The sequence below is a fragment of the Ctenopharyngodon idella genome, chromosome 1 (assembly GCF_019924925.1).
Source record: "Ctenopharyngodon idella isolate HZGC_01 chromosome 1, HZGC01, whole genome shotgun sequence".
Classification (NCBI taxonomy): domain Eukaryota; kingdom Metazoa; phylum Chordata; class Actinopteri; order Cypriniformes; family Xenocyprididae; genus Ctenopharyngodon; species Ctenopharyngodon idella.
The window spans coordinates 23,289,395-23,313,800 of NC_067220.1; the positions used below are offsets into that span (position 1 = coordinate 23,289,395).

General features: G+C 37.0%; 1 protein-coding gene across 5 annotated transcripts in view; it reads left to right on the plus strand.

The window, feature by feature from the left end:
• The window catches only part of bnc2 (basonuclin 2), a 230,218-nt gene that overhangs the window by 199,907 nt on the left and 5,905 nt on the right, over window positions 1-24,406 (plus strand). For 4 of the 5 annotated variants that reach the window (XM_051896193.1, XM_051896184.1, XM_051896164.1 and 1 more), the window contains one exon: window positions 7,493-9,795. In XM_051896193.1, the coding sequence (XP_051752153.1) occupies window positions 7,493-9,795 (2,303 nt within the window). Of the gene's footprint in view, window positions 1-7,492; window positions 9,796-24,077; window positions 24,152-24,406 lie in introns of all 5 variants that reach the window. The other variant, XM_051896201.1, reaches the window with a different exon arrangement.

The following is a 24,406-nucleotide window of genomic DNA, read 5'->3' on the forward strand; positions in this document are numbered from 1 at the left end:
GCTGGCTGGAATGTACTGTAGACAGACAGTTAGATGAAGCAGTGCATGATGTTAATGATGTTTATTTTCACTGGAAGTAATTGCAGTGTAATAATATCTTCAACAATAGATTGGCCTGTTTCTAGACCCATGTCTTCCCAGAACCCTAATACAACTTCTTGTTATTCTTTTGATGCCTACCCACACAGCACTGGTAGCAATATCCATCCTTCCAGAGATCTACTTAGGTAAATTACTGACATATACCTAGATGGGATGTTTAATGGGTCTGTTTAGCTGAACCCCTGGCCCATCCACATTACTTCCATTCATTCTTAAATGCAATTGAGTTGTATGTGTGTCAGCAGTAAATAATGCTGTTGGTGACAGTCACAGCTATGTTTGCTGGGTCTGTGAACTCTACCTCCAGAGGCCTGAGGACAGGAATAGCTCAAGAGATGCTGCTGAAGCAGACAAGGGAAGGAAAAAGCCACCTCTGAGCTAATGGCCTTGCATCTTCCTGGCAGCATGTCAATAATGGCTCTTATCACATTAGGCAAAGAGTCCATTAGCTTATTCTCTTCGCCTGCATGTGCTGTGGCAGCGCCAGTTTGTACATAACCTCTCTAATAGTCTGAGTGTGTGTGTGTGTGTGTGTGTGTGTGTGTGTGTGTGTGTGTGTGTGTGTGTGACAGAGAGAGAGAGAGAGAGAGAGAGAACTACAGAATATTAATCCACCAAATGTAAAACACATGGCTTACTTTACAGTCAAATTAGGATCAGAGAAGAGATATGAAAATGTTTTGTTTGACTTCCAACCAAAGAGGTGTAGATTTAGTTTAAAGCAAGAAGTAAGGTGAATGCATACATATCTTTTCTCCATGTTTTCATCTGATCTCCTTCCAGCTGAGCTAATCTTTTGAAGGTTACTCTTTGACTTCTTTTTAATAACAACAATATAATAGCTTTTGAGCAAGAGGTGTAAGCATTACTCTAAATGATAACAGTAATGTAAAACACCCCCCAGTATCACACTGATACAAGACACGACAGCCAAGAAGCAAATTGTGAGCATATGTCACACCTTTTTCAAGCATTAGTAAGCAATCACTGCAGTGATAGAAAGAAGATGTGATATAATAAAAAAAATAAATAAAAAAAAAAACACAGTTGCACCAAAGTCCCTCAGACTGGACATTTCTCACGCACTCCCACTGCTCCTCTACAGAACTCCATGTCCACCTAACATCTGCTTCCCAGATCAGCAAATACATTATGTTGCCTCACATCAAAGTGATTTGTGTTAGTCAAAATGACAATGGCGCAGATCACTTGAATTTTAACACAAGTTCATTCCAATGACAAAACAACAATTACCAATTTATACCAATATTACGCTCACATTCCACAGATAGGCATCTGTTCTTAGCCTTTTTTTTATTTATTTATTTTTTATTTGCTACACAAGGAATGTAGTACTAAAGAAAATAATTATGAGGTAGACTTTTAACCCCTTAGCATTCCTAAGGTCTCTTTTGAAAGGTACATATGTGTACCACAAGCGGTACAGTGAAACATAAATAACATTTATCAAAATGTCTGAACTTGCAAAGTCATCATGATTTTGGTCTACATTGGATGTATTTTAGTCTGTGTTCTGCATTGAGAAAATGCTAGGCAATGCAATTAGAGTAGTTCTGTTCCAAATTATAGAAAAAATGAATGTTCACAGTGGGCCATGTGTGCGCGTGTATAATAGGCAACACCTTATTTGGACATTAAGGTTTTCTCCAGCTTGGTCAGTGTATACCAATTTCCCCCAGAGATTACGAGCAGTCATTTATGATTATCGTTTAGCCAGGAAATCTGGATGTGTTCTTCTACTACATTTATTTCATATGTGCCATCCAGCACAATGTCAGATAAACGATATGTATTACTGGATGTCTGAGCCACACACCTCCCTAACACCATGCATTTTTAGACATATTAGCACAATTAAACACTGTGGTTTGCTATTTTAAAAAAAAACAAAAAACATAACATTGCATGTCCACATTTGACCATCTAAGAATAGAGAGCTCTATGATAATCATTAGGCACTATTTGACCAATGAAACTTACACAAGACTCTTATGAGCTCTCCCTCTGATGTCATGGCTCCAGGCACTGGGCTTTGACTGAGCCTTTCCCCCCTTTTTGCCACTTCCCTACTCAATTATTCATTGCTTAAAATAAAAAGGTCAGAAAGTAGAATACTGAGCAATTCATGGGTTCAAGACCTTCTAAGATCACAGGGAAACCTCTGCTTAACCTCCCTTGAAGTAGTGAACACAGGGGATGGAAGGTTTTTTTTTTCTTTCTTTCTTTTTTTTTTTTTTCTGGGATATGATAGCAACCCCTTGATCAATAGTGAATTCCTGTTGTGTCCATTGGGAGTCACTGGATCAATGTGGTTCCCAGACCAATTGTCCATGGTGAATTAGATGTTTTAGAAATGTCAGTTCTATGTTAGGTAGGAAGAAGCAAATGTTTAAAATGTGATACTGGAATATTTTGATCAAAATAAAAAATAAATTAAATATTATTGAAGTTTTTTTAATTCATATTTTAATTAATAAAATATTCAAATCATTCTAATGTCAAAGAAAAGCTATTGTGCTACGCATGGGCCCAGTCTGTGCATTTACCTTTTCTTACTCTGTGCCCACTGTAGTATATATTTCTTAGAGCTTAATGATCCCATTACTATGATAAGTGATGATTGCTAAAAGGACTGTATTCAGTGGCTTAATTTCCAGCCTTTAACACAAGACTGGGGTATGTTAATATGATAACTGCATAACTGAGGGGTTTTTTTTATACTGGTAACATTGGCATGGATATTTGGCCATATTTTGCCTGTCCTCAGAGACCATTTACAAAGCTTAAGCCTCCAGCATCATTATTGGGTTGCAGTAAGTGACACCAGCAGCAGTGAGATAAATACAGCCATCACAGTTGACACATTTGCAGCATTTGCCGACTGCACCATGGATAGATGAGACCTGTGACTTAACGCTATAATTATTAACTAATTGTCTTTAACCTCACAAACAGTGTTCAGCCACATTATGTAAAGGAGTCAGGGATGTGTAATGACAGTGTAATCCATCACAGCATTGGGGGGCGTGGGGTTCTAATGAGATTTCATTTGAGAATGGCAAATCTGCAGAATGCATAGATAGAAGCCACATTAAGCTAATTGGGAGATGAGTGCCTTGGTGTAAAAGTGCTTCTAATGGCAGGTTTGTTACCTGACTAATGCAGGGGAGTTGGCTAAGGACCTGAGGCTGATTTGTGGGCAGACATACTAATATTTTATCGTACCAGTCAATCTAAATGTAGCCTCCTCTTCACCGCATTTAGTTTTAGTTTCAATCCCGTATAATATTTCATGAATCAAGAAATGAATACTCAAAAGGATATAGGTATGGGAAAAAGTTAAATAATGAAAGGTTCCTAAATCTAACCAAAAGCACATGTTTTTCTCCAAGCAGAACTCTAATCAACAGCCCCCTTTTTCACCTGATCTTGAGTTTTCTGTTTGTTTGAGTGTGGCCTTAGCTTTGGCTAACTTGGATCTAGACGTCTCTGGAAATGTAGGTGGGTGTGTTTGCATGGTCTGTCTTACATTGGCCCTCCAAAGAGTGCAGCCTGGATATGACCTGTATCATGACAGCTGATTGGCCCCAGCATTTCTAAACAATTCCATTTGGTAAACATAACAGTCCAGTGTCTTGCTTTATACTCTGAATATGAGAAAAAATAAATAAATAAATAAATAAATAGGTAAACTCAGTGATACTTCACCACGTCAAATTTGTTTGAAAAGCAGTGCTGAATAGTGGCAGCTGTCCAAACAGTCAAAGGTCATTCCTAGCTCAACTTACAAATGCAAATGGCACTACTTAAAAAATAATTTTATCCTGGATGCTCTGATCATTTATTGTGAGATAGTTAATAAAGAAAGTTAATTGTTAGTAAAAGACCCATTGTAGGTTCATTGCTGTTGAACTTGTACCTTAACGTTTGATATTTTAACAAAGAAAATTTCAAAATACCACCCCCATCTAATTGAACCATACATTATTGTTATGAACTGGGACAGTATTTCAAAGATGTAACATGCAGTTGTAGGACATTTCATCTCCCTGCTCCAAGTCTAACGCACACTGCACTGAAAATGGGGTGCCTGTGTGCACATACAGAACACGTTATAAATGAGCCTATGATCAGTGATTAAGATCAGCCAGTTTTTTAGCCACACTCCAGCATACATTCAGCTGGGGAACAGACAAAATATATACTATATAACTTCATATAACTTAAATTTTCAAACATTTTTTTTTATATATACATTTATTTAAAAGTTAAAACAAAGATTATTGGAGTTTGTAAGTTTTACAAGAAAATACTATTTAGCCTATCTGCTTAAAAAAAATAGAATCATGTTTAATTTAATGTATACTCGTAGGTTCTTTGTAATTAATAGTGAAATTTACTAGCAATTTCTGAGTGAAAATAGTTTCTACACCATTGTGTGTGTGTGGGTGTGTGTGGGTGGGTGTGTGTGTAAAGACTTAAGGAAGGTAATACATTTCCAGAAGTAAGATAATAAACAGAAAGAACAGAATGAGAGAATTTCTCAAACATTCCACAGTATTTATTTTTTAAAAGCATTTTTCAGTACATCTTTTAGTTACTATTTAAAAATTCACTTTGTAATTTACTTTTTTTCCCCTTCACTTACATCAAATTGAAATACAGGAGTTCAAACCACTGTGCTATATAAAATAATATTGTTGAGGCTGAAATTTAAAGTCTTACCTCCAGGCTAAACTCATACTCAAACACGGAATGAAAGTGTAAAATATTTTTAATGTATATTTAACAACAAATACCCCAGTGACTATTGATGTGCTGTCTCTAAAGAATTTATCTTGCTTAAATTTCTGAGGCCATGCTGTTGTGAAACCATTCTGTATTCCCACCTCTCGTTTTCTCTTACTATCTTCTTTTTTCTTCACTTTCTCTCATTCTCTAACTCTCTTACTCTCTTTAAACATTTATTCCCTGTCTGTGCCTTAAAGGCCCTTTGTGCTTTGTGCTGTTGATTTTTACAGCTCTTAAAATCCAGAGTAACCATTTATCATTCATAGATCCTAGCAGGCTGGGGCAGACAAAGCCTTGCCTTGTGTCATCTCTAATTGTCATCAGAAAAGCCATTGCTCCCTTGATGTTGCCTTATTCTGTGTCAATGGTAAACTGGATAATGTATGAGAAGAGCAAACAAATTTTCTCTTCCCTTAAACTGGAAGTGCCATTCATAAACTTGCATGGTAGCAAGGGCAAAGTGACACACTTTTGGCATCACAGCCTGTGGCAAATGCCAATGAACATTTATAGACAGTTTATAGATAGTTCATGAAAGGTTGTGGCAATTTACATGACTTAAAAAGCCTGCTTAGTCACATGCAGACAATACCAGTGATAAAGCAATATCAGTTGATGTTTTTGAACTTCAGTGGGGTTTAGAAAGCACAGTAATATAATGTAAGGAGACACACTTCAGAGTCAAATAATACATGTACGAGAAAGAGTGAACAGAAAACTAAGTCACATATTTAATGTATCAAAGTTACAAGCCTGACCACAACTCTAAAAGAAGCTGCCAAGATTCCATTCCCAGAATCTCTTGCCATGGCTCAGCGTCTGGCAGTGGGCAAGTGTGCAAAGCTCAAACTGTTTTATTTTTCAGTGGTTAATAATACCATTACTTAGAATGCTGGCCGAAGAACAAGCTCCTTGGAAGTGGTGCTTATTTCTCCTCCTGGAGCAATACTGCTCTCTCAAGATGGAAAGTTCCCACATCCAAAGGTTCCGGCTCTGCAAAATAAAAACAAATACAAATAAAAAAATAAAAATAAAATAAAATAAAATAAATAAAATAAAATAAATAAAATAAAATAAAATAAAATAAAATAAAATAGTAAAATAAAATAAAATAGTAAAATAAAATAAAATAATAAAATAAAATAAAATAAAATACAATAAAATAAAATAAAATAGGCCAGTTTTGGGATTTGTTGAGATTAAAATAAAATAAAATAAAATAAAATAAAATAATAAAATAAAATAAAATAAAATAAAATAAAATAAAATAAAATAAAATAAAATAAAATAAAATGTCAGTTTGGGATATGTTAATATTTACATAATTTCATACTTGCATGCCTGAAGGCAAACCGTATATAAGTTAAAATTTTTAGTTGACACAATCTTCTTGAGAAAGTATGACTTCATTAATATTTAATCTAGTTTGATACGTGTCCTCTAAACTCCAATTTACATGAAGCTCAGTTAATACTGATCTGCATCCTGCTTAATAATTGTAATGCAAGATTGCTGTCACCTCCAAGGCTTCTTCAAAGACATGGTAAAATAAACATGAGCTGTTTATTTTTTGTCCAACATTGCAGCCACAGAAATTACAATTGTTTTAAAATTGACTTATTTGTTTTTGTGAAGTTGTGAACCTTCCTTTTGATAATCTGACATATTTTAAAACTATATTTGACACAATATTCAAAGCAGAGATATACCAAATAAATGAATAAATAATTTATTATTATTCCCTTAACTAAATCTCTTATGTTCTTTACTGTCTGTAAACAGCAATAATCAGTGGATAATTGTGGGAGAGGCAGCAAGGGTCACATCTTTTTGAGAAGTTTTGTTCATTGTCTTATATTACAACAAATAGATTGATGTCTTGTCTGCAGTTTCACAGAGGCTCCCTAATGAATACGGGTGGATTCTATTTGTTGGCTGAAGACCCTGTTAAAGGGATAGTTCACCCAAAAATGAAAATTATCCTGTGATTTACTCACCCTCAAGCTATCCTAGGTGTATATGACTACCTTCTTTCAGACGAACACAATCAGAGATATATTTAAAAATATCCTTAGTCCTCCTAGGTTTATAATGGTTGTGAATGGGGGGCCACGTTTTGTCAAAAGTTTAAAATAATGCATCCATCTATAAAAAAAAAAAAAAAAAGTAATCCATACGGCTCCAAGGGGTTAATAAAGGCCTTTTGAAGCGATGCGTTTTTGTAAGAAGAATATCCATATTTAAAACTTTATAAATTCAAAAAACTAGCTTTCGGGCTGACAACCATACGCAGAATGTGTAGAACTATCCCTTTAAACTTTGCATGGGTTGCCTTCAGTGTGCACCTAATGACTACATTTGCATGGTTGATTTAAGAAAGAAAAGACAAAGTGTAGAGAGGCCTAGATATTGTCAGTTGAGAACCATATTATCAGTCTTTATATACTGCTTCATGTTCTCTTTTGGGTTATATTCCATTATCCTTACCCTCCCCATCACCTCTATCTTCTCTGATAATATGCAGAAAAAAATAAGTATTTGCTTTGTTTTTTAATCTTTTCTCTGATATGGCCTCTAGGATGCTGCAGGCAAGGTTCTGGACAGATGGACTATAATGTCCCGGGAAGAGGAGATCATCACTCTGCAACAGTTTCTGCGCTTTGGTGAAACAAAGTCTATTGTGGAATTGATGGCCATCCAGGAAAAGGAGGGTCAGGCAATTACAGTGCCCTCATCAAAGACTGACTCTGGCATCAGAACTTTTATTGAAAGCAACAATCGCACACGTAGTCCTGGCCTTCTGTCGCACCTAGAGAACAACAGCCCCTCTAGCATTCACCATTTTGAGAACATCCCAAACAGTCTGGCCTTCTTGCTGCCCTTCCAGTACATCAACCCAGTATCAGCTCCCATGTTAGGGCTGCCACCAAATGGACTGACCATTGAGCAATCAGGTCTCAGAATGCGAGAGCCAAATCTGCCCAATCAGAGTGAGCAGGTGGAGACCAGTGAATCTGAAGTGTCCCTCTCACCATTTCGTAGTGGTCAGAGCCCAAGTCGAGGAGCAATGGGGACCTTACCCAACGCCATTGAACCTAAGACAGAACCCAACAGAGCTTCACCCATCTCTCCAACACCATCTACACAGCATTCCCAGCAACCGCAGACACCAACACAGCAACCACAGGGGCAGCAACAGCAGCAGTCAAGCACTCTGAACAATCACCAGATCCATCATCATTTTGAAAAGAATGAACAATCAAAAACCATTACACACTCATCTTTCTCTTCCAAAATGCATCGCATGCGTCGCATGGGTGCAACCTCACGTAAGGGACGCGTTTGTTGCAACTCCTGTGGCAAGACTTTCTATGATAAGGGTACTCTAAAAATCCACTACAATGCTGTGCATCTGAAGATTAAGCACCGTTGTACTATTGAAGGCTGCAATATGGTCTTCAGCTCATTGCGAAGTCGTAACCGCCATAGTGCTAATCCCAATCCTCGCTTACATATGCCTATGCTGAGGAACAACCGGGACAAGGATCTCATTCGCTCCAGTTCTGGGACGGCCACACCTGTCATATCAAGTGCCAAAAGTGGCTTCAGTATAACTAGCCCAGGGCGGCCACCACTAAGCTTTGCCACCCCTCCTCTTGACCCCATGATACAGTCACCTCTGCAGAGCCCTCTTGTCTTCCCTTCCCTGAAGTCTGTGCAGCCAGTGCAACCTGTGCCACCTTTTTATCGCACACTGCTTTCTCCTGCTGACCTAGTTAGTCCCCCAGTCTCTCTGCCCACAAGTCCAATTTTGCCTACCACAATCAACAGCACATCTTTGACTGACCAGCAACAGATGTTAGCTGCTAGCTCCCACAACATGGATGTATCTGAAACATTTTCTCATCACCTACCCACAACTCCCAGTACCCAAGATTCCATGACTCTCGACCCTATGCCTAAAAAGAAGCCTCGCAAATCTAGTATGCCAGTAAAGATAGAGAAAGAAGTGATAGATGTGGCAGATGACTATGATGACAAAGATGATGATGATGAAGATAGTTGTCATCATCACCACCATCAGCCATCCAACATCCATAACAATGTCAATGGCAACTGCAACAACAACAATAACAGCAGCAGCAGCAGTCATCATTGTGGGGGTAGTGGACATCAGTCTCCATCACACGATGAAATGAGTCCCAGCCTAGCCCTTAGAGGCATGCTCCATCCTGACCAAGAAGAGTGCATTGGGAGTCATGGTAGTAGAAGCCACGGCGACCTGCGCTGTATTGACAGTTTTACCTCTGAGGACCAAGATCATGAGCGTGACTTTGAAAATGAGTCCGAGACATCTGAATCCAAGATGCTCTACCGCGATGAGCTGATGGACACTGACGAACATCAGCCTGCCCTAGAGAGAAACCTGGATAAGGAACAACAGGGGGTAGAAGATGAGGGACGCCTCCAGAAAGTTTTGGAGGAACAAAGGCATTCCCCACCTTCCCAACACCAGCCTGTTATCAAAATCAAGGAAGAAATCAATGATCCTACTTATGACATGTTTTGCATGGGTCAATATAGCCTTTACAATGGGGGTATGGCAGCTGCTGCTGCCGCTGCTGCCAGCATGGCTGCCTTACATGAAAGTTTCATCTCTTCTATGAGCTATGGAACAAGCCCACCAAAGTTCCCCTCCCAGTCCCCTGAGGGTGATCTCTGCTCGAGTCCTGATCCCAAGATCTGCTACGTCTGCAAAAAGAGCTTCAAAAGTTCATACAGTGTTAAACTGCACTACAAGAATGTGCACCTAAAAGAGATGCACGTGTGTACTGTGGCTGGATGCAACGCTGCTTTCCCCTCCCGACGGAGCAGAGATAGGTGAGACAAATCACTTTTATTTTCCACTGAAATCAAACTGATATATGCTGATATAAATATGATAACTGGTAAACTTAAAACAGGCAGTTTTGAGTATGTTTTTAAACAATAACGTTACAAAATATTTATAATTCACTATACTTTACTATTTTTTAAGTGTATTATTTAAAATAGGTAGTTCTATCATGACCTCAATCTTAAATTTTTACATTTAATAAAGTTAGTACATATACATGTGTGGGGAACCTGATTAACCTTCATTCTTGCAAGTTTGAGGGGGACAAATTGTTGAAAAAAGATGTTAACAAATTATGCTTTAACATGAAGAATGTGTTGATTGTACATTTCTGCAGACAGTTATTTATTGCATTAATGTGCTGTTTACCTGTACTTGCTCACCTGTCACACACAGGTAGACATGCATACATTAGCAGAGGCTGCAGCTTGTCAAACCGCTGCATTCATTATCGCATCAGGAGGTGCAGGTTTCTCCAACTGCTAGTTAACACATTTACCATAAACAGTCCCAGAATACATTTATGCTAGAGGGCAAGCAACAAATGGATCTTCAGTCAAATGTAGACTTTCCAAAGCTAATTGTTTTGGCTCTACAAGTAAAATGCATTCTGCAATACCATACTGCGAGAGCCAAAAAAAAAAAAAAAAAAAAATTGCTGTTTGAATTTAAATAGGCAAATGCATAAGAGTCTATGATTTGATTATTATTGCAGTGATTAGTATGTTTCTAGCATGTTATATGTTTGGTAACAGTTCTTCTAACCCTAATCGATGGAGTGTGTAGCTTGCTTGGTCCTCTTCGGTCAAAAATGACAGAAAAATTTTTGAAATTTAACTTTTTTTTTTGCTTCATCGGAATGGGATGACACTTGGTGACTTTTGTGCATTAGCTATGTGAACACACACAAAAATCATGGACATGATTTGGTTATGTTAAAGGGTCGAAAAAATCACGCTTGGCTCCTTCGCAGTCAAAAATGAATGGGAAGTACGAAAAAAACTAAAACTCAGAGAATCTTTTGGTGGTACAAACTACAATTCAGCCACTCTGCAGAAAAAAAGTGCACAGAAATGAAGGGGTGACACTCTAAAATGTCAAGAGTGCAAAATAGACACAATCAACCCCCCCACCCCCTCCTCCCACACACATAAATATGAACTAGCGCGACTATAACACAGAGCAAGTTTTTGCAAATGTGTGAAATAAAATCAACAATTCAGCCTCAAAGCAGTAAAAAACGAACAGCAAGGAAGAGGATACACTGTAAAACATTGAGAGTACAAAACAGACACACCCAGTCAAACACACACACTCACACACACGCAGACACACACAGGTTTGTTTTGCTATCAAAGTGAGGACATTCTATAGGCGTAATACTGTACAAACTGTACATTCTATCCCCCTACACTACCCCTACCCCTAAACCTACCCATCACAGAAAACATTCTGCATTTTTACATTTTTAATAAAACATTAGTATGTTTTTAAAGCTATTTTAAATAGCTCATAAAATGTCCTCATATTTCATGTTTACGTCGTATTACCAGTGTGATACCCATACCCATGTCATTATACACATTTTTTTCACTATTATACACCCAAATGAACTGGTGTGGTAAAATTTAGCCAAAAGTTAGCCAAAAGAGGTTGAAATCAGATTAGACCCAGATCAAACCTTGACAAAAAGTAGTCTTTGAGAATGTCTAAGTATAAATACACTAGATAATTTATAAGCACCTTTATATAGAACTATATAGGAATCTAGCGGTTACACCATGGCATTACATATTTTTTTTTCTTTTTTTACTCTCACCAGATAGCACTAATCTACCTTCAAAAATTGGATTTTAAATACCTTGTCTCTATTTTAACATGGAATACTGCTTTAATTGAAAAATAATTAAAAAGAATTGTTAGAAAAAAATGTGTATTAATGTCAATGGGGAAAAATAGCTAATAAAAGTTGTATAAATATTGCATGGTAAAACAAAATACCCTCAAATTTTTAAATAATAATCAAAAAAATATTATTGAACAAAAATATATTACATTGGTTTTCCTTAAGTAAAAAAAAAAAAAAAAAAAAAAGTTACATTTCAAGGCTTCGGTCACTTTTGACCGCGAAGGAGCCAAGTGTGACCCCTAAACGAAGAGGACCAGGGGGTTAAACAACCATGTAGGAAGACACATCACTGCCATATTCCAGGATGACAATGGGCAGTAAATAAAAGTCAGCCACACCATTAGTGACATAAAAGTCACTACTAATATCATTTAGCAGAAAGTTAAACAAATTGGTTTCATTTAGTGACCTTCTTACATACTCACAATGTAGGTCAATGCATGTAATCTTTAAAAACTGCTCCACCTCAAGGAAGTCCATAGTAAGAATATACTGTACATCTGTATCAAAATAAAGAAATATAAAAAAGCTTGATAGACATGCACATTCAATTATTAATCCATCTCAAGTCCAACATTCCCCATTGTGCAGTGAGACAAGAGCATCTATCATTATTTTGTTGCCAGAGGAGCAGTACATGTCAGAAAGAGCCATCTAGACACAGTCAATCACTCTAAAGAGAAAAAAAAAGAGACCTCATCCATCTCATTCACTCCAGAGGAAGGAGAGATAAGAGCCTGTCTCTTCTCACCCTCTCTGGTCACAAGTTACCGTTTTATTTAGATAACAAATGATTGAAGGCATGTTAATTTGCATTTGTGTGTGTGTGTGTACCTTACCTACTTAACCATATTTTGAGAACAAATTTGTAACCAGAAGTGAAGTAAACCTGACAAAACCCCCCCAAAACCTCCTTTTGAGTGTATTTTCATTTCTAAAAATGGCATAAAAATTAAAGGATTAGTTCACTTTCAAAAGGAAATTAGCCCAAGCTTTACTCACCCTCAAGCCATCCTAGGTGTGTATTTGTGTGACTTTCTTTTTTCTGACGAACACAATCATAGAAATATTAATAAATATCCTGATGGATCTGAGCTTTATAATGGCAGTATGCGTTACCAAACAAGTATGAGCTAAAGAAAGTGTCTTCATCCACATCCATCCATCATACATATTCCACACGGCTCCGGAGGGTTAATAAAGGCCTTTTGAAGCAAAGCGATGCGTTTGTGTTTAAAAAAAAAAAAAAAAAAAATCCATATTTAACAAGTTATGAAGTAAAATATACAGCTTCTGCCAGACTGCCTTCCGTATTCTTCAAAAAGCTTACGCTGTACATCCTACGCCTTACCTATGCAACTTACGGAACTGATGCGACGCCAGTCCGTTTTTTTCGTAATTTGAATATGGAAGGCGGTCTGGTGGAAGCTAGATATATTACTTCATAACTTGTTAAATATGGATAATTTTTTTTTAAATAAATGCATCGCTTCACTTCAAAAGGCCTTTATTAACCCTCCGGAGCCGTGTGGAATATGTTTATGCTGAATGCACTTTCTTCAGCTCATACTCGTTTGGTAACGCACACTGCCATTATAAAGCTCGGATGCGTCAGGATATTTATGAATATTTATATGATTGCGTTCGTCAGAAAGAAGAAAGTCATATACACCTAGGATGGCTTGAGGGTGAGTAAAGCTTTGGGTAATTTTTATTTGAAAGTGAACTAATCCTTTAAGTAAATGCAGGTTTTGTTCCTTGTTTTTTTTTTTTTTTTCTTTTCTAAATTGTAAAAATGCAGAATGTTTCTGGTGATTTTAGGGTTAGGTTATATAAGTAGCTGAATATAAAAAATCTATATAAGTCTATGCATTGTCCCCATTTAGATAGCTAAGTACGAGTGTGTGTGTGTGTGTGGTTCAGATATTCCCTACATTATAGGGACAAAATGTCCCAACAAGGATGGCAATACCAGAAATCTTTTACCTTGTGGGGACATTTTTGGTCCCCATGAGGAAAACAGCTTATAAATCATTAGTGGTGTTTTTTTTGAAAATGTAAACGTGCAGAAAGTTTTCTGTGATGGGTAGGTTTAGGGGATAAAATATACAATTTGTATAGTATAAAAATCCATTATGTCTATCGATTGTCCCCATAAAACATGAAAACCCAACGTGTGTGTGTGTGTTTGTGTGTGTGTGTGTGCACGCGTTTTTGTGACATATCAGGACACAAATTTGTATAATGACATGGGTATGACATAAGTATTACAAGGAGAGGGTGACTTATGAGGACATAACCCCATGTCCCTATTTTTCAAAAGGCTTATAAATCATACAGAATGAGTTTTTTTGAGAAAGTAAAAATGTGCACAGTTTTCTGTGATGGGTAGGTTTAGGGGTAGGGGTACTGTAGGGTAATAGAAAATACGGTTTGTACAGTATAAAAACCATTACCCCTATGGAATGTCCCCACAATTGTGTGTGTGTGTATGTGTTCATTCCACTTTACTGGAAATTACTAATGAAAATGAAGTTGTACCCACCCCCGATATCTTCCCTGCATCTGCATTTGTTGAGTTCCTATGAAGGGTGGCACCTGTTCCCAGCCCTGTTCCCAGTACAGTGTAAACATCACTGGTGACTGTAGGACAACGAAGAGTAGAGAGTAGGCCTGTCACGATAATTAAATAACCGTCTAACTGTGGTTGTTTCAGACAACCGTGATAATTGCGCTCTTTTATAGGCCTATGGCACAAGGGGGAGTCAAGGACCAAAAGAAATAGACAAGCACCAATTAAGTTTTCGTGCAAAATATTCAAAGTCATTTGAAGCCATTCCATAGCTTAATGTGAGGGACAGAAGAATATTTACATCAAGTTCACGGAAACTTGTCTTCCCTCTGCTGCGGCTGTCAATCATTCTGCGTTCAGCATTTAAACAGCGCACCTCATCCGGTTACAACAGTGAGCACTATAAAACTCTCTCCAAAATGATATATTCTCGTTATTATGTTTGATCTGTAGATAAAGGGCTGTGAATTTGCATAAAATGACTTTTTTTTTGCTGGAGTTTATTGCTGTTTCTAAACTATGTCGTACTCGCTACCGGGTCTGTTAGATCACACAGCACAAGGATTATGAATTGGCATCAAACGCACAATAACTAGAATTTAAAACTGTGAAGAAACAAATGTTCAATAAATTGTTGGACAGACATACACTAGGATTTGTGCGCTCGTCATTTTCACTTTGTGACGAGAACTTTACAATGCGCACTCAGCACTGCTCACTGTGACTCTATGTTGCTTTAAGCACAGAATTCTGCACCCGGGATGCACATAAGCCAAGCGGTTTATGCCGCTCTGTTTTAAAGCATTTAATATAATCATAGTTTTGCACACTGAAAGTTTATTAAAAGTCTATCTTCTGTTGTATCTATTTTATAAGAATACAAATAGTAATTTGTCATTTGTTTTTTTTTTTAATAACATGTTTAGATTTTTAAAAATTACTCTGCAGTATTATATTAATATGTTGTTTTTTTCTTTATAATGAAGTAGTGTGTATTTAGTGGATTCTGGATTGTGTTTAACAAATAAAAAAGTGATCATTAGTTCATACTCTATATAATCACCCATCTGTGATTGGCCAGTTTGTTGTGATTTGTTTCAATTATTTACTGAATTGAATACATGTCTTTAATGTTTAAAGGTGTTAACTGTAATCTTACACTGCAAAATGATAACATATGTATCATTGTCTTACATTACCAATTTTGTTCATTAAAAATTAATTCAATAATTTAATGTTTTAAAATAATTTACAACTTAGAATTTAAGTAATTTAATAATTTGAATACTACTTTATAAACTCACATTCAATCTTATCTACCAACATTCTATTTAAAATGTATAGGCCTAAATCACGACCTGAAATTACTAAAAAAATGTAGAATATCAGTTTGAACATAGATGGCTTTAAAATTCAAATAACAAATGCTAATGTGGCATCTAAATTCAGTGTTAAAAGACTTTTCCACACTGATTTTGAAATGAGCTGTTGACATCCCTGAGTAGGAAGTCAATTTGATAAATTACATCCTGTTCAGTTCTCAAACAAGTATCCATCTCCTCTTTAAAATGAATAAACATTGACTTAAGGATTCAATTATGATAAAAAAAAAGAAGTGTGTATCAGGGATGTGGCCGAATATTACTACAGTAGGTACACAACATTTGTTGTTGTTGTTGTTGTTTGTAGCCAAGAGGCAGAATGTTGATTTTTGAATAGTGATTTTTTTTTTTTTTTATTTAGTATGAGTTGCATGGATGTAAATGATTGCAAATTTATTGTAAAGGGTGAGCATATATATATATATATATATATATATATATATATTTTTTTTTCTTTCTTTCCCCTTATTGTCTTACGTTTTCCTCGCTTGCTGATTGATGATGACCCTGAGAGTTTGCCTGCCTCCAGATTCCCATGGTGTGCTAATATTCAGTCTACAGTCTCACCTCACACAAGCCAGCTGTGGTTAGGGAGAGTGAAGGTTAATTCTATCTTCCCATTCCTCCCCTCTCTTCCTGTGGCGTTGAGACATATGATGTTAGAGAATTCAGAACTCCAAACTATGACTCCAAACTTTGTCATTTGTGTTAGTTGAACATTCTTAGCTACTGCGATGATGGCTTTGACATAGAGAAAGTGATCTGATATTCAGCTGCCCACTGCACATTAGAGGAAAAGATAAATACAAAACAAAGCACCTCATCATCTAATGTGACTCTCTTTCCCTTTGCAATTGAGTATTACAACTCATTTCACAAATGTGCACACTTGGCAGGAACCGAAAGGGCCATCAAATCCTAAAGATGATTAACATTCTTAGGACAAGACACATTAAGAGCCATACCTCTCTCCTCCTCTGCAGAGTAAAAAAAAAAAAAAAAAAAAAAAAAAAGGATTCTCAGGAGAGGCTGCCTCAAGCTTTGGGCAAATTGGTTTGGCTGCTACATTAGAGGTCGGAAGGGAGGGAGAGAGAGCAGAGGAGGTGTTGGGGGATGGAGGAGGGGACTGAGGGGCATAACTTAGTTGTGGCCTGAAATGAGGTTGCAGGGGAGAAGGAAATGAGGCAGAAAGGCTTAACCTGATAAATGAAAGGGTAGACTCTCTACCATGGAGTGTTAGGGCTTGGGCTTTGTGTTTAACTATTTTTAGTCAAAATAAACTAAGTGAAATGTACTGCGTGCTTGGTTCCATTAAATCTGTGTGTGTGTTCTGATTGTGTTCTGGTGTTCCTACTGTACATTATAAGCATCCAAAGTCACACCAATTGTGGTGTTTATTCAGGTTTTAGGTCACGCCCCCTACATTATGAGGACATGCCGATGCCCTCATAATTCAAATCGGTAAATAAACATACTGAACAATTTTTTTAATAAAAAATGTAAAAAATGCAGAAAGTTTTCTTTGAGGGTTATGTTTAGGAGTAGGGTTAGGGCAGTGGTTCGCAACCTTTTTGGGCCAGCGCCCCCTTACCCATTATCTAGGTTCCATACCACTCCCCATCAAATAAAATGTGTCTAACTGTCTTCCCTGAATATTAATGTTGATTATTATTCTGTGTTTATTATAATAAGGCCTATTATTTTATCTACACTACCATTCAAATGTTTGGGGTCAGTAGAATTTTTTTTTTTTTTTTTTTTTGATTAAAAAAAGAAACCAATAATTTAATTTAGCAAGGATCCATTAAATTGATTCAACAATAAGTGTAATAAATTTATTTACATTTAGTTTAAGCATAGTATTGTTGATTTTCAGTGCTGTAGCCTTTGGCAATATTTCACAATATTACTGTGTTTACTGTATTTTTGATTAAGTAAATCTAGTGGTGAGCATCAGTCTTTTTTCAAAACATAAAAAAAAAAACTTACCAACCCAAAACTTTTGATCTGTGGTGTTATATTATATATTTTTATTTATAATATATATTTTGGTGTATATTATTAGGGCCCGAGTGGACCCTATTGTAATTGCTCAGTCAATTATTCTTCTTCTCCGAAATGAATTGCATTTTTGAAGGCCTAAACATGCTCGAAAACACAAGAAACTTTGCACACGCGTCAGAAGTGGTGAAAATTTACATCTGATATGGGTTTCAGAATTAGTTGTGGCAAAATGGCTCGATAGCGCCACCTACAAAATTTCAATTCATGCTACGTTTCACGTACCGGTATGGAATTCGGTAGACACATGTAACAGCCCAATACCTACAAAAAACTCCCTGGGCAAAATCTGAAAAACAAACAGGAAGTGAGATATTTTGAATTTTCTCTGCAAAAACTGCTAAAATTTTGCCATTTCCAGACATTGTACTTTAATGAACTCCTTCTAGAGCTTTAATCAAATCAACATCATATGTTGTCAGTCTAATCTACAGGCCTTTGTGATGTTAAATTGCGAAGATCTAGAGTTTTCACTGAAGGGTGTATCCGTGGTGGCCTGACAAATGTCAATGTTTCACCATGAAGAGGAAATTGTTGTAACTCGGGCATGCAGTGTCCGATATGCCCATATCTTCACATGTTTGATAAGAGTCCTGGCCTGAAGATATCTACATGCCAATATTCAGTTACAGTCATAGCGCCACCTGCGGGCAACAGGAAATTACATGTTTTACACTGTGATTAACTCCTTGTAGAGATTTAACCAGATCAACATCATATTTGGTCTGTCTAATCTTAAGGCCTTAGCGATGTTAAATTGTGAAGATCTTGAGTTTTCATTGAAGGGTGTGTCCATGACGGACTGACAAATTCTGATGTTTCACCATGAAAGAGGAAGCTGCTGTAACTCAGACATACAGTGTCCGATATGCCCCAAACTTCACGTTTGAGAAGAGTCCTGGACTGAAGACATCTATATGCCAATATTCAGTTAGTCATAGCGGCACCTGCTGGCAACAGGAAATGGCATGCTTTGCACTGTAATTCACTCCTAGAAAAACACATTTGTATATGCCATGAAGTACCAAACATGCTAGAAACACGTTAAATCATGCAACACTTGGCTAAGTGCTAAAGTATGCGATTAATGCCACGAAACAGGAAGTTCTTGTAACTCAGGCATACAATGTCCAATCTGCCCCAAACTTCACATGTTTGATAATAGTCCTGGCCTGAAGACATCTACATGGCAATATTCAGTTATAGTCAAAGCGCCACCTGTTGGCAGCAGGAACTGTGGTGCATCAAAATGACTTTGCCATATTTCTCCTCTATTTATCCACTTAAATGACTATCGCCCACTGTTCACAGTATTCCTAAGGCCACCGGGTGGCAGTGAGCCCGGGTGCGAGGGCCCTTTCATCACTGCTTGCAGCTTTAATTATTTTTATTATTATTATTATTATTATTCACCTATATCATTTAAAAAGCATGTCACTGAAAGCAACATAACATATTTCATTTGACTAGATAGATGAAATAGCATTATCTTTAGATTCTAAGGAGCAAAAAAGCGTGTTGCTAAAGAGTGTTGCTTTAGACATTTGGCATTGAAACTTTGATTACATAGATTATCACAAAATTCAGCCAGTCAGCAAACAAGAAGCATTCATATTATTTTTTCCAATGAAAAACAAGAACAAGAAAAAGCATATTGTTTTTATACTGTGTTACAATGCTAGACGCTCTAAGTAGGGATAGGCAACATTGGTCCAAGAGTGCCACTGTCCTGTGGCCTGTTGCACAGTCAGTTTCAGTTTCTACCCGGGTAAGTTCAAGATTAGTTTGAGCAAACTCTGTTTTTTCAGGCTTATGAAGGTGGATTGGTTTTTAGCGAGTTTCGTTGCTATGGTAATTTACGCTACACGGCTAACCTGCTCCGGAGCAGGTTTTATTCAGGTTTTAAGTTGCATTTATATGGATTTGTCAACTCCAAACCTACTCTGAAACTCAGTTTGTCCAACTAGCTTCATGCAACAATCCTCTGCAGAGTTTAGCTCCAATCCTAATCAAACACACCTGAACAAGCTAAACAATGTCTTCAGGATTGTTTTTGGCATTTCTTGATACCAAGTTGGGCTGCCCTCGACCAAAGATTTTTCTGGTCAACTAGTAGTGGTTCATTTTAAGCATTAGTCGACTAATCGCACGTTCAATAAACCATATAAATCATAATAATGAGCCTTTAATGCCTACATAGCCTAATTAGCATTTAAGCACATGCATAAAGCTTGCCACAGCGCACCAGCAGAAGTAATGATTATGAATGTGTTGGGGAAAAACAGCAAGGAGACTACTTTAACATTTTATTAATTAATTGATAAACTAGTGTTTTCTGTATTTTCTGCTGCAGTGATAAAGTTGACAATGCTGACTCGTCATCTCTGCAGTAGTGGACGCACCTATATGTGCGTTGAAAATAGATTGCATAACCAAAAAATATTTTCATTCCAATTGGTTCATTGAAAAGTAGACATTTCGTTTTCTATAGATATATTTTTCACGTCTATGAGGCAAGTTTACATGGAGTTTGATTATCGTATGATTATCTTCACTGTATGTAGCTTATAATAAAATGAAATATGACATGAAACAGCCCTGTCTCTTTTTGTTAAAAGTCAGTTTTAATGATCAATAAGAAATAAAGACAAGCAAACAATTCAATCAAACGTACAAAGTCAGCGCTCTACAATGGTAAAGTTAAATAAATATATAAAGTAATGAAACTTCACTTTGCCCTCAGCCAAAACGATTTGCCCGGGAACAAATTATAGATTCATGAGACCAAAGATTGCCAGTTAGATATACACAAGACTAACACCATGTCTACACCAGATGCGACTGTTGTCGCGTCGCATCGCATCGCATCGCATCGCACCTTGCCCCAACAGCTAAAAGCTGTCTACACTGAACGCAACAAACCGACTGTTGCAAAGCAAATGGACTACATCAGAAATAGAACTTTTACCGTCGGGAATTTGTTGTGTCGCGCCACGCCACACCACATCCACTGTAGACAATATCACTGATTATAATGGGTTCTATTGTCTTTTGACGTGTCGCGTTGCACCGTTCGCGTCCAGTGTAGATATGGTGTAATTATATCTCATGTTTTAACCACTACAGAGACATCCGAGCAAGCGGCAAACACCAGAAGGACTAGCCGAGGTATGGCTATTTTTCAGAGTACATGAGCGCTGAGCTCCCGGTGATTGCCTGGATCTCACAATTCCGAAAACTTCAGATCAAATTTTTAAATAGACGCTATCTTTATAAATAAACCACAGATTTGAGCTTTAAACAACTACATTCTCGCCTGAAAATCTCTTAAAACTACATTTTGAGACACAATAACAGTAGTATTTTTAAATTACCCTCTGCTATTGATGCTGGACAGCAGCACTCTAAGGCCGACGTTGCCTATCTCTGCTTTAAGTTGTTTTCATTGGAAGTTCGGCAGCTGCGCTACAGAAAGCTGACAGAAATACAAGCAAATAGTTGTTGCTATGGAAATGGTCTTAATACCATCGATTCTAGTCACATTGGTGTAAACTAGTAGGTTACACTCTACATCAGACATGAACGGTGCGACACGTCGTGTCCAAATTACATAGAACCCATTAAAATAAGTGATTCTATGGACGTGTGTCAAGTCACCGACAGTACACAGATGCTACGTTCTATTTCTGATGTACTCAATTTGCGCGCTTGTGCTACTGACAAATGGACAAATGCATTTGGAACATTCGCTGTGATGTGTAGAAGGCCATGCCGGTGTAGACATTGTTATAATGTTGCAGACCATTTTCTTTAGCAAGTAGTTACAATTTTCATCGTAAATATTTGTCATTTATTTGCCCTAAATGCCCCCTTTCGAAGATATTGCTTCCAGCGCCCCCTGATGTTCTCCGAACACCTCGGTTGATAAACGCTAGGTTAGGGGATCATTAGATCAGTATAAAAAACTATTACACCTATGGAATGTCCTAATAATGATAGGTGTACCAACATATGTGTGGGTGTATGAAATGTCATCACCTTAATTTTTATAGCGCTTTATACAATAGAAATTGTTTCAAAGCACCTTCACAGTAATAAACAGTAAAGTAGCAGAATGAATGATGCAAACTTCATCAAATATGTATAACATTGTGGCTGTGGCAGTAACACAACTACTCATAAAGCACAACCACATAAACCAAAATGAGACCGAACTATATTTCTGAACATTGAAAAAATATGCTTAAATTATACACATTTAAAATTTACAGTCTCTCTCTTTTGGGGACAGGGATCCCGAAAATGTGTCCAATCGAATGCTCTCTTGAACAAGGTCTCCTGACTAAAGGCCCCGATATACTCACGGTGAAGTTCTTTTTCGTTCTTCGCTTAGGGTTAAAACAAAGTTCAAAATACGCGACCAGCGATATACTGTTAGCGAACATCCGACGCCGCCCACTCTGCTGAGAGCGGTGTTTAGATGAAAATTTTCCACAAAATAACAAAATATACACAACAAAATTGAGAAAACGCATTTTTTAATACAGCATAAAAAAAGCATCTGATAATAGCAACGTGGATATGTTTGCACGAGCTCTGCAATTCAGCACTCTAGTAAAGTCACGTCACGTTTACTTATATAGCACTTTATACAATAGATTGCTTAAAATCAAGCAGCTTTACCGTATTAAACATGAAAAACTGTCAGTGTCTCATTTCATCAGAAGTACAACTTCATTTTCTACTATAAAGCAGCTCTCCAGGGTGTTCATGTTTTTTTTTACTTGCGTCTGACCTCGATGGAAATGAACTGGAAAAGATTTCCAAGTGAAAGAAGGCGGAGCATTCGCACACACCTACCTATTACTTAATTACCATGGACAAATGGTAGTACAAAGGCGTTTACCAGCTTTTCTGTAAACTTTGCTTTGGCAAGCTGTTTCGAACTCCCAAAATGAACTCCAAACAAATTTCATTTTGGTCTGATTTTGTTTTAAATGACATCACATTAGTTTGTTCTTCGATTTCGCTTGAAGTATAGCAAATCATGGGTCATCTGTGTGTATTTAGCTGTTCAAACGTGCATGTTTTATTTACTTTATTTGCAAAGGAAGTGGCTGGAGTTTATTCATTTTGGAAAACAAGCAAAAGCGACACAACTGTAACTGTGCTCTGTCCTTGCTATACTATTTTGATGTAAACAAATGAAAAAAAAAAATCTAATCAAAAGGTTGCCTATAGATATAACAGTAGCTTTGAGATGCAAATAATTTAAAATTTGACTCAAATTGAGGTAAAGGTCCTTCAGAATTAAATTGTGTCTTCATTGCTTATTTATGGTACAAACTGTCAAGTGCAGCCTTACCGGGCTGTGACATAAACTGTGACACTATTGCCTAAATAAGGCCCTTCGGTGTCACACTTCTGGACACATGAATGTCAACACATCACAGGAAACTGTGTCAAGCCACTTTACAGGGACTTATCTTAGCATAAATTTAGCCCTCTTTTAGTAAAGACAATAATCATATCGTATTGTATAACCATGAATACAGCATGTGCATGTGTGGTCCTGGTAAACCCTACATTATGGGGACAAAATGTCCCCACAGAGATGGCAATATCTAAAATCCTTGTCCTTGTAGGGACATTTTTTGGTCCCCATGAGGAAAACAGCTAATAAATCATACTAATTGTTTTTTTTGTTTGTTTGTTTGTTTGGTTTTTTATGTAAAAATGCAGAGTTTTCTATGATGGTTAGGTGATAGAATATATAGTTTGTACTGTATAAAAATCATTATGTCTTTAGAATGTCCACATAAAACATGGAAACCCAACGTGCGTGTGCGTGTGTGTGTGTGTGTGTGTGTGTGTGTTGCCAGTTAGTTAGCTTAGCTCATGTCAGCTTAGAGCTTATGAGCAGTGTGAGGGTGCAATTTTGAGGTATGGTCACATGCTGCAAAAGGAGCCGCCGACTTAAGCATCATCAACTGCAAAAAATAAATAAATAAATAAAAAATTCAGTCACAATGAACAAGCTCTAAATAATTGCTGTGAATTATTCAAAATAAAACTAGTTGTCCCCTTAATTTTAAGATATCATTTAAAATAGTTAATTGTTTCTTATCAGAATTGAACTGGTCTGATATTGTATAAATACAAACAAAATACAGTAATGGTCATGTTTACACACGTGTATTCTCATATGCTTATCAGTTGACCACCACAGTTAACCAGTATGCTGTTCTCTTGAATGTTGATGATGCTTTGGTGGTCCACTCCTAATATACATAATATCAACAGAAAGGGTCCCTCTATTGAATTTATTTTTACTTCTTGCAGGAGAATGTCGGATAGGGAACTAAATAATTAAAGAAAAGGGACCCTTTTTGACTGCATCAACCATGGCACTGCTGGTAAGCTCTACAATACATTGTACAATCCATTTATCAGTGACGAGTCATGTTTAGGTGACAATTTAAGTTACTTTTAACCCTTTTGCATGGCCTGGGATCCCTGTGGTCTTTTTTATTTTATTTTATTTTATCTACATTACTATTAATGTTAGACAGAAATTGTAGTAAGCAATTGTAGTGTGGCACCCACAGAGGCTCAGTGCACACACATATCTTGGTGTTTTTTTTTTTGTTTGTTTGTTTTTTTGTTTTTTT